This window comes from Musca autumnalis, unplaced genomic scaffold, assembly GCF_047663935.1.
Source record: "Musca autumnalis isolate F117 unplaced genomic scaffold, ASM4766393v1 scaffold_4, whole genome shotgun sequence".
NCBI classification, from domain to species: domain Eukaryota; kingdom Metazoa; phylum Arthropoda; class Insecta; order Diptera; family Muscidae; genus Musca; species Musca autumnalis.
Genome location: NW_027411977.1, coordinates 147,630,393 through 147,642,618, shown reverse-complemented (window position 1 = coordinate 147,642,618; position 12,226 = coordinate 147,630,393). Strand labels below are relative to the sequence as shown.

Sequence of the window (12,226 nt, the reverse complement as noted above, 5' to 3'; positions counted from 1 at the left end):
ACCATTAACGATATTCGCAAGAATATGATACATACATATGTATGCAGACATGTAAAACTGAACGAAAATGAGCCAACGAACGAAATGAACGACATGGTTCTATTTAGTGAACGCAATGAAAATGATCAAGATTGCTCAACACTCGTGCTATAGAGTGCATCACAAAACGTTTTTATTAAAAAGGATAATTTAAAACAAAAAACATTTTTCAAAAGTTCTACATCTGGGGATAACTCCTTAAGGATTGTACGCATGCTTGCACATCAAAAACTTTTTTGTAAGCGTTGAACTCACAATTCTCGGCTTTGTAGTCGGACATACATAATCTGTAACACCGTACTCATTACTTAGAAATGCGTAAAATAAGTAGTTTTACCTTGTAAAATTGTAAGGGAATATTTTATTATTTTTTAGCATACTGGTAATGAGTATGAAGCTTGTTTACAATACTCGTACATGGTAATGGTTTATTCAGCTCCATGGTGCAAGAAAGAAGGTGATACAATAACACGAACTGATGTCTTCATTTGCTGTCAAAACATATTTTTAATCAAAAAGAAATAACAAATTTTTTGCTTCTATAATCCAAAAACTTTATAGTGAAGAATAATTAACCGTTTACATCTACCTTTTGTGGATATTTCGCTTAAAAAATTTTGACAGCAAATGAAGACTACGGCCTGAATTCGCCTTTTAGATCACCTTCTTTAAAAAAAATAATTTTTATTCTTGCGATTTCTCTAAAATGAGATTTCGAAAACGAAATTAACCTGGCCTATAAAATTCTAACGTAGTTAAGGCGCAGTGAAGAAGACGCCAATTTTTATTCTAGCGATTTTTTCATTTCAGAGATTTTGGAACTGAAATTAACCTGGTCTATAAAGTTCTACTGTGGTTAAGTCGCAGTGAAATCGTTTGGGCTTAACTTACCACAGTTTAAATTTCTTATAAGAGCAAAAAAATATGAAAATGTTTTCATTATTCGATCTCGTTTCCATTTTGCCTCATGATTACAGGTAGTGTTGTGAATGCTCCCTAAATGTCATTCTTCACGGATCATTGAACGCCAATTTTTTACCCGTTGACTTCAACAATTCCTTTTTGCCTTTATGAGTTCGTTTAAGGCCAAAGAAAGAAGGTTATTTATGGCCTTTGCATTTTGATCGTTATTCAATATGCCTGGCCAGTTGTTGTGTTAACAGAAAAAGGGTTCTTTTCGATACTCCTTGTATGAACCAACAACACTCTTGAGCTGCTTATTGTTGTTATATTTTTAAAGATTGCAGATGTTTTTGCTTTTTGATTGCAATGATGATATTTTTAAACGTGCACACATTTTTATGAATGAAGCGGAAAATATTGTTTACGAATTTCAGGGCAAATTAAAGATAAAAATTGAGGTTAATGACATGATATAGAAAATTGAGGTCAAGGAACTACTTGTCATTTCTATTATTCTTTTATTTCTATTTTTTGGTTTTGCATTTTGTTGTCAAAGGTTATCGGTATCTGCATTAAATTTTGGCAATATTGAACAACTTAGAATTTGCGGCTAAATTTAAATCAAATCCTCGAAAATATTATTTTTGGTATATGATGTATGTGAAGTGAAGGAAGACCGGCAAGATTGGAAATCTATTTTTGGATTGCTTTGTTTTGGGTTATCTACATGTAAGATTCGTTTGCATCTATTTAATTTACAAATTCTGTTTAAAGTGTTCATGGAACCGAATCTTTTATATTTGTCCATTTAAATTAAACATTTCAGTTTGCATCTGCATTTCATGATGCAATTTCATAATCCGCATAGAGGGTGATTGCTCATGTGTATTGATTCATGTTGTAAGTGTGTGTGTGAATTCATTACCACATTTGCCATTTAAATAAATTGCTATCAATTTAATTTATATATCGCCTACAAAACGTGATCGTGCCATATTACAAAAGATTAAAACTTATGGGAGGACAAATAGTTATTGCCTATAGAATTCACACACGCATGTATCCTGGCACTAAATAAAACGTGGTTAAACCTGACATACACAGTACTTCAAATTTCCACATTCTATGAAAAAAACATCAATTCCCTTGTAGGGCCAATCAAAGCACGACTTGTGGATTATTTTGCAAGACTATGGGTTTTAATGGGCCTCCAAAAAGGCTTTGTAAATTCAAATAAAACTCACTTTGTTCATGTACATTCATATGTATGTGTGCACATAGATTTTTCATTTTTACTGGTCAATATTGTATCCCCATTATTGTATTCATCATTTCATTTCCCCACGCGTTCGGACAATTGATGTTTTATTTAAATTTCCCAATGTAATTAAAAATTAATTGACAAAGGTGAGAATGCATAAAACAACAACAATAATAATAAAATGCATTAAAAAAGAGACAGAATATCAACCGCATACAAGCTAGCTAGCAGAACTATTTGCATTTTGGGTGCGGCTCTCTAGCCACCATGGACGGCATTGGCCAACAAATATGACAACTGTCGTCTGCTGCAAGGCATGGTACAATGCCAAGTGAATATTTATGCATTTTTTCCAGCGCTTAAATTGTCATTGTGTGGGCACCGTAGATGCTACTCCTGCCTGCCTGCTATGGCGTTTTATAGTTGGAAAAAAGGATCAGGCGGCTTTGGGGACCTTTTATATGAAATCAGTTTGGAAAGTGGAATTGCATGAAATTGCATGGAACGGAATGGCAGAAAATAACAAAAAAAAAATACAAAAATTATGGCACGTAATGGGGTTATTGTCTTACTGGTAGTAGTTGTGCTGCTGCAGTAGCTCCAGCTACAAATACATGTGCAGATTTGGCTACAACCAAATCCAAATGCAGATGTCGAGTGTTCAGATGTGAAAGACGTGATAATCAAATAATAAATCCTGACAACAAAAATTATTTTCGCGTTCTTTTGCACTGAGCTATACCAACAACGAAAACAACAACAACAAAACTTAACTCTGCAATAGCATCATCATCATCACAGCAGCCAAAAACCCAGAGCAGATGCAAAATGTAATAAAGCATTCCATATGAATATTTTGTTCGCCCAGGTGGTTGGTTGTTTTTGATTTTCCTTTACAAGTATGCATGTGTGTGTGCGTGTGTGTATAGGTGAATGTGCATATGTAGGTATGTGAAGGATAATATACTTTTTTAAAGCAATTGCACAAAACCGGCACAAATCTGGCACACAATGCTTTGTGTCTCAGCTAAAATACAAAGAAAAACAAAAAAGCGACGGCTACACAGCAAGGATACAGGAAATCCCAAAAGCGCGCTTTACACAAACCTGTCCATACCTGTACCTCTGTACACGCCTCTGATATGATTTTGTTGGCCGTCGTCGGTCTGACGATTGATGCTGGGAATTTTGTGTAAATTGCTTTGCTGGTGTTGCTGCTGCATATGCATGAATATGGGTTTGTCCTATGCACTTACCCATTAAAAAGCAACAACAACACCAACATCAAAAGTATGCTAAACTAAGTTGGCAGGTTGGCAGTCATTCTTTTTGCCTTTGAAATGGAAATGTAAAAGAATTGGCAATGCAAACCACATTCATTGGTAAGGCTGGTTAAATAGCTTAATAGTTGCAATTAGGTATTTTTCACATGGCTTTTAAAGGCAATCACAAAATTCAGGACATGTTCGTAGTTAGATTTGTGAATATGTTTTATGGAAATAAAGCAAAATGAAAAACATGAAGTCATATTGAAGACATTGAAATTTGTTGCTGTTGGGGAAGGAAGGTTTGTTTTAGAAATTATAACAGAATTGAAAACATATTTGCAAATTTTTAGGGTATGAAAAAGTACCGCAGTTTGATTTTTTTGTGGAAGTTTTTCTCATTTACAACGGATCAAAAGTACAACATAGCAGCAAAGTCTGTTCAAATGTTTATGTCATCATAATATCTGAAATCCAACAAAACTTGGGCATTTGTAGAAATATGTTTCTCGGGAACTTCGAGATCCTTGTTATTGTTATCATCGATTTTTAGCAAATGTCTGAAATTCAATCAACCTCTTATTCGAATACTGGAGGGTATTAAAAGTTGGTTGTGGCTCAAAAGCATATAACATATCGAAATAATAGTCGTAGAATGTCTGCAACAGCAGTGTGGGAAAAATGGCCTCCACCAAGAGATGGAGGATAACTTTGTCATTCCGTTTGTAACACATCGAAATATTGGTAGGACACTCTTTAAAGTATATATGGGAAATTCTGAGTGAAATCGGACAATTTTGCAAAAAGGTTTTTTTTTATTTCCTTTTTTTTGGGTTAATACTGCTCCTCAGCAAGACATTTCAATGTATTTTCAGATTTTTTTTGACTAACGGTTCCAAGGATGCACGAATTGAAAACGTCGTTTTCTTTTTTTGTTTGTGTGCGTGTGAGTTTTTTTTTTTTTTTTGTTTTAATATCAGCTATCTTATAAAAATAGAAAACAAATTTGCACAGTGGGCTTGGATGCAATTTTCGCGATTTAATATTTAAAATCAATCACTCAATTGTACTCTTAGATTTTCTTGATATTTTGTTTATATAAAACTACGATAAATTACAAAAATTTTAAGTCCCATTTGGGATTAGAATAACTACTATTTTTTCTATTTTTTTTTTAAAAAAATTGTCATTATCATTTTTCCTTTATATCAGTATGATTAATTTGTTATTTTACCAAAGAAAATTAAATTTTTTAACATTTGTTTTGTTGTTTTACTTGGGTATTTATCTTAAACATCTTAAATACTGCTTAATTTCTCGATTTTGAAAATTGATTAGCAGTTATTGTACCAGCCGTACACTAAAATATCTAAATTGATAATCAAATAACCACAACTTGGGAAATATATGAATGCGCATCCGAGCGAATAATCTACCAAATATTAAAGTGATATTTTCTCCAGAAGATGATTATGTAAATACGAAGGAGGGTGTAAATTCGAGATATGCAATGGCTAAAGCTATCACGGGCACAGAAAAAACTTCATTCAATATTACCCACTAATGCTGGTACAACCATTGCAAAACCATCTCTAAAATTGAAAAAGGAGGCAGTACTTAAGCATCTAAATAAAACAACAAAACAAATATAAAAAAATTTAAATTTTCTTTTGGTAAAATAACAAATGTTTCACACTGATGTAAAGAAAAAATATTATTGACAAATTTTAGAAAAGTTTTAAAAAATAGTAATTATTTGAATCCCACTACCAAATAGGACTAAAAATGTTTGTAATTAATCGTATGTTAATACAAAAAAGTTTCAAGAAAATCAAAGAATGCAATCACTGATAATCGCGAAAATTTCATCTAAGCCCACTGTGCATTTTTTTTCTTTTTTTTTATTAGATAGCTGATAAAAAATACAAAAAAAGATTTTTTTCTATTGGGACCAATGTTAAAGAAGTTATACAGTCAACCAAAAAAGTTTACATACACCCTATAAATCTCGAGTTTTAAGGGTAAGGAAGCATTTGTATGAAAATCCAAGTACATAGTTCTATTTCAAATCCCTAATAAAGAATATTATATACAACAAAAATATATTCCATAATACGAATAACGGTAAATTCTATAAAAATTAAAAAAATTAATTGGAAAAAGTGTACATTACATACACCCCAATGAAATATTGAGATTACCGTAACTAGGCGTTTACACCAGACAGTTTGTCTTCAAATACAACTCTGATTTACTAACACATACATACATTTGTCTTTTGTCACCCAGCTGTCCATCATTTTTTCACAGACAGCCGGGTTAACAAATTTTTGACATTTTCATAAAAAAGAAGTGATATGATAATTGAAATGTGTCGAAAACAAAAAACATGGACAAAAACAAAATATGTGAACGGAAAACAAGAAGAAATCGATGATTTTCATTCATAATTTTACAACTGTTTTTGCAGTTGTCTGGACGCCTACGTCACACAGGCAAGTTTTGGTATTTTGACAATCAATATATGAAGTCAACTGTCCTGTCATTTGTAAACCCAGGGTAAAATTTTATGGAACAAACAATACAATTTTTACATTTTATTGCTTTATCGAACGTCTTTGGTTGTCCATGATATCTTTTTGACGAAATAAGAACATATTTGTGGATTAATTGCCGTTATTTAAGGTCAGACTTCCCGTATAGCTCGTTAAAGCGGACCCTTGCAGATTTCATTGATTTTTTCAGTCTGGCAGTTTATAAAACCCCAAAAAATACAGTGGGACTAATAATTTGGAGATGCTAGAGCGCTTTGAAGTTGTTCTTGTGGATAATATATGCTACGGAGCTTCGCTAAATAAACGAATTCCTGAGTTTTCTCATAAATTTTATAGTTTTTACAGCATTCCAAGGGTCAAATTACATGCAGGAGCCTTGGAATTACCTTGTTATAAGGTCTGATATAATTTTTGGACCTTAACTCAATCAGAAATGTACAACATTTTTCTACAAATCCGCTTCTAAAGCTTCCAAAGCATCAAAATAAAAGCACCACCAAAGAATGCATGAAATTTGTATGAAATTTACACTGTTAACTACTATGCTCTCGTAATATGATCGTTAGGGTCATTTAAAGCGCTGTAAATGTCGGATACTTATACATTGCTGATGCTCGAGGATTGTACCAGACCTTATTACAAGGTAATTCCAAGGCTCCTGCATATAATTTGACCCTTGGAATGCTGTGAAAACTATAAAATTTATGAGAAAACTCAGGAATTCGTTTATTTAGCGAAGTTCCGGAGCATATATTATCCACAAGAACAACTTCAAAGCGCTCTAGCATCTCCAAATTATTAGTCCCACTGTATTTTCTAGGGTTTTATAGCTGCCGATCCATCCAACTTTTCCATTTTTTAGTTTAGTCGTAATTATGAATACCCCAGCTTAAAGAAGGACTTCTCATATCTCATACCCATTCTGTTACTTAATGTGGCCAAGTATATGATATATACAAAAAGACCCTAACATTTCCCGGGGAACAGACTGTGCCGATATTGTACCAACATAGATTCTTTTTTTGCAGGGACCCAAACACAATTACCACCGGAGGGCCCCTGATCGTAGGGGTCTAAATTGAACATTTTCCTATATTACTTTCCTACACTTTCAACAAATTTTAAAAATGAACCACTAAACCTTGCCAACTAGCATGGCTTCACATGTTTTTTTTTTTTTTGGTTTTATTTTCATTTCTCCTACTTTGTTGTTGTTTCATTTTCGCTTTTTTGTGTGTGTTTGCTTTCATCCTTTCTTGGCTTTTTTTTTTGAGTGCAGTTGTTTGTTTTTTATTTATTTTTTTAATCCTCTTCATAAGGACCCCAGTGATGATGATTGCGATGAAGGAATTGGAGGAGAGTGCAGTATGTCACGAACGACAGTTTTGAAGGAGCAATGCACTTCATATTCCTGCATATATACACACAAACATACATATGTATGTATGTATGTTTGATACCTTACTATCCAGTTATCCATCCATCCTATCCAGGCATCCATGCCTTATGAATACTACTGACAATAAACATCATCAGGATGTTTTCAATTTTTTTCTCGTTTTGTTTGTTTGTCCTTCTTTATATTACATTTCATGTGTATTCATCATAGTAGTATGTACTTACGTTTCGACATACATTTATACGGGCAGGGTAGTGTTGGTTGGTAATGCTAGATGAGAGTATTCAAAAACATACATACAAACATTGAAGCACAAGGATGTTGGCTTGAACTCTCCTTTTCATGTGTTTCTATTCGCAATGCAATTGCACATGGTCCTAGTTATAAAGCAGGAACAGCAGCAACAACAAAAACATTTGTTGTAGTAATCGTAGTATGTAGTAAAACCAAACCTGCTTCCCTACCGATCTCTCGTATAACACTCCCTTTCCCTGAGACATGTGGTGAAACTGTGTGTGTGGGTTGGGGGGGGGGGGGAGTTATTTTCAACTTTAAGTTGATATCTTGCTAGTACTACATACTTGTGTTTATACCTAGTATGTATGTCGAGCATAAAAGCATATTCTAGCTGAAGCATAATAACCATACTTGTATTACCAGAGCATTCCGGTGGTGTGCTTGTGCCTGAAAAAACAACAGCAGCAGCAAATAATATGTTCAGCATGAGCTTGAAAATGCTTCACAGCCTCATATTGAGTTATCAACTTTAAAAAAGACTATGACTAAATATGATGAGTACGTATGTTTGTTTGTATGTGTATGTTTGTCCTTGCACCAGGAGTATTTCAGGAGTTGTAGATAAACATTATTACAGGTGAGATTGTGATAATATTAGTGTGTATATGTTGAATATACATACGTATGCTTAGCTTATGACAAGTGGTTGTGGTGGTAACATCCATCATAACGCTGATAACATCATATGTAAGTGGCATATTCTGATTATGTTTTGTTTAATAAATCCGCTTATTAAATGGAAAATTAAACTTCACATTTATGTTGAATAACTGCTGTTTTGTTTAATTTAAATGTCATTTTAATATCTGTTTCTTTTTGTTTTAAAAAAGGGGCGTTTTTACAGTTTTTGTTAAATCTAACAGTTTATTTGTTCTAACAGAAAAAAACAACAACAACAAATGTAGATGCAAGATTTATTGTTAATTTTTTGGAATAGGAAAAATCTAATCAGAATCGCTTAAAAATATGGCTTTTATTTTTCCTGTGTTGATGCTGCTCCTCAGCAAAACATTATAATATATATTCAGATTTTTTGACTAAAGGTTCGAAAAATATCGCTTTGAAAAAGTCGAATTCTGTAAAAGCTATATGCAGAAATACTCGTAATTTCTTTAATATTGGTCCAAACAGAAAATTTTTTTGTGTTTTTTGTCATTTAGGTCAGCCTTGTTTGTTCTCTCACACTTTATAAAATTTAGCCGTACTACTCTTTATTCATTCGGTGGTTGCTAATAAGTAGTTTGTAATGCATATAAACGAATCAAACAGTTTGTTATAGCAAAGCAATTGTAATCATGTCGTAATCATTGAAGTGTGTCGATTTATGTTGATTCTATTTTTCTAACTTTTTTTTATTCGGTAAACCGAATGATTTGTTTATAAACGATCTTTAACACCCACTTATTGCGCTGATTCAACATTGATGGAACTTTCATTGACACCAATTTTGTAATTTATTTTATTTCTTAGTCATCGGAAATTTTTATATTTTTAATAAAATTTTTAATAATTTATTTTTCTTTATTTTTTTTCTTAATTTTTATTGCAGGAACCCAAAGCCAAACAAGTACGTATTAAATTTATGTATTATATAGATTTTTTCCTACTTTAGAAGTGTTATATTAAGCCAAGAAACAAGAAAATGATAAAAATATACCAAGGAAAGTTTATGCGCTCCCTAGCAACAACAACAAGGAGAAGACAAAAACAATTAAAATATGACATTTCAATGTATGCCAGATACACTTTTTTAACACTCTTACACACAGCTACAGGACATACATTAAATATGTATGTTTTCAAGTTAAGTTGAATATCAAGTTGGTGTTTGGAAGATGTACATACATATGTAGGTATGTTTAAATGTATGTTTTGTGTACGATAGGGCAGGTGTTTTGAAGTTTTGTTTTGTTTCCATTACTCTATGGATTCAGCAAGAATTTGAAGAAGTTTCGGTTTACGCTTTCCATTTGCTTGTTGGCTGGCTGGCTTGCTTGATGGTTTCGTTATGGTAAACTTGAAATCACACTTACTCAACGAGTGACAATAAAAAAAACTGAGAAAAAGAAGAAAAGGACAGAAAGAAAAACCCTTAAAGGAGCCAACAGGCAAAGATCTTTAGAATTCTAAGTTCAATAACCTTTTGTTTCATTTTGTTTTTTTTTTTATAAAAATCACATTTGTAACTGTTTTTAATGGTCCTGCAAGAAGCCTGGCTTTTTATCTGCCATGTTCACACAAATATAGATTGGCAAATTTTATACAAATTTAAAATGGAAATAAGAATCCATTGTTGTATTGATTCTTATTTCATTTCTAAATGCATTTCAAATTTTTGTCACTTACACTTACGTACACTTTGCACAAGTTCACATTGGCCAAATAAATAAAATAGTCGTTGGGTAAATACTGACAGATTGAAAATGGAAGTGCATATCATCAGAGTGGAATTACAACTCGGAAAATTATTGTAAATTAAATAATAAACGAAATCTCTCGTGTCTGCACAAATTGTACGTGTTACGTATGAGGAATATGCGTTGTATAGGATGGTTCAAACAGTTAGTCCTAAAAAAACACGTTATTACAAATTCCAAAAACGAAAATTTTTAAGAATAAGCGCTATTGAGCGGATAGCTATTGCGATTATCGTCGTATACCAAGACTTAGCGGACTTAAAAATCAAAGTATATGAGGAATATATGGGGTTTTCTGAGTGAAATCAAAAGTGGTTTCTGATTTTCTTTATTTTTAGCTATGTTGATGCTGCTCCTCAGCAAAACATTTCAGTATAATAATTGTTCCACAAACGTCCCAGGCGGGACAGGGGAGACTTCTCTCACATCAATGAGTGCACCCGGATTCATATTAGCTCAATGATATGGGACCTACTGTTTACCGCCGAGTCCGAACGGCGTGTCTAAGACACCACTTGTAGAGAAGTTGTACAAGGCTGAAATACTCAGAAAATGTCGCCAACATTACTGAGGGGTGTTTTGCCACCGTTGAAAAGTGTTTGATGTTGACTGGCCGGGGAATCGAACCCACGACCTTCAGCGTGCAAGGCGGGTGTGCATACCATTGCACTACGGTGGCACCCAAAAAAAACATTTCAGTATATTTTCACATTTTTTTGACTAACGGTTCCAGAGTTATCGCGCCTTGAAAAAGTTGAATTCTCTAAAAATTATATGCAAAGAAATACTCGAAACTTCTTTAATATTGGTCCAAATAGAAAAAAATATTTTTTATATATATTTTCTTTTTATCAGCTATTAATAAGAAATGGGTGAAATTTTTGCGATTTAATATTTAAAATTAATTTTTATCAATGATTGTACTCTTCGATTTTGTTGAAATTTTTTGTATTAAACTACAAAAATTTTAAATCTTATTTGGTAGTGGGATTCAAACAACTACTATTTTTTCTAATTTTTTTTTTAATTTATCAATAAAATAATGGTAAAAAAAACAATTTTTTTCCGTTTGGACCAATATTAAAGAAGTTATGAATATTTCCTTGCATACAGTTCTTGCACAGGTCGACTTTTTTTGAACCGTTAGTCAAAACAAAATCTGAAAACATACTGAAATGTTTTGCTGGGGAGGATAAAGGAAATCAAAACTCACTTTTTGCAACAATTTCGATTTCACTTAGAATTGCTCATATGTATTTTAAGTATTTATAAAATGGCGTAACTGCACTCTTCATGTTGTGGTATTTATTGTATTAAATAGAAAGATTTCTAAATTCCATTTCAATTTATGACAATTTTCCCATTTGAATTTTTTTCACTTCCTCGCATTTCAAATTTACCAATAAAAAATGCATTTTACAACTGGTCTCTGTATGCTTCCGAATATAGTTTTTTTTTTTTGTTATTTATTTAGTGTTGCACAGCTTCCGAATAAGTTCATGGTGCTTATTATTATCATTGCAGCCAATACCAGTATTACTGCTGGTGGTGCTGCTACTGGTACTGGTAATGGCGGTGAGGATGATGATGGTATATAAATGATGATGATTATAGAATTCATTTAGAAGACTAGCAGCTATAAAACACAGTTCATAACTGACAGTTATTTAAACAAAATGAATGAATGACTGCTTGGATGTTTCGGTTGAATAAAGAATATTAAAAAAATCCGAATATGAATGGATTGCTGGTTTGAGGTTTGCACATCGATGGTTGGTGTACAATTCATTCAGTCATTCATTTGCTTGATGGCATGTCATGCCTGCAACATCAGCCAAATGAACTGTAACTGATTGTTATGCGTTGTTAAATGATGATAATTTGTGACATCCTTTTTAAGTAGAGAACAGCAACAACAACAGAACAACGGTAATAACAGAAACGAAGAACGAAACAGCAATTTTGATTGAAAGTGTTAAATTGATAAAATACAGACAGTCCATCAGATATGTAGCTGCATATGTCCATTCAAATTGTTTACAATTTACATGAGAATTAAATTTATTTTACATAAATAATATTAATTTAAC

The 12,226-nt window shown here is 32.6% G+C and overlaps 1 protein-coding gene across 7 annotated transcripts in view; it reads left to right on the top strand.

Moving 5' to 3' along the window:
* Tet (Ten-Eleven Translocation (TET) family protein) overlaps positions 1-12,226 on the top strand; it is a 344,582-nt gene that overhangs the window by 90,576 nt on the left and 241,780 nt on the right. For all 7 annotated transcript variants that reach the window (XM_073985814.1, XM_073985820.1, XM_073985819.1 and 4 more), the window contains exon 4: positions 9,269-9,286. In XM_073985814.1, coding sequence (XP_073841915.1) covers positions 9,269-9,286 — 18 coding nt within the window. The remainder of the gene's footprint in view (positions 1-9,268; positions 9,287-12,226) is intronic.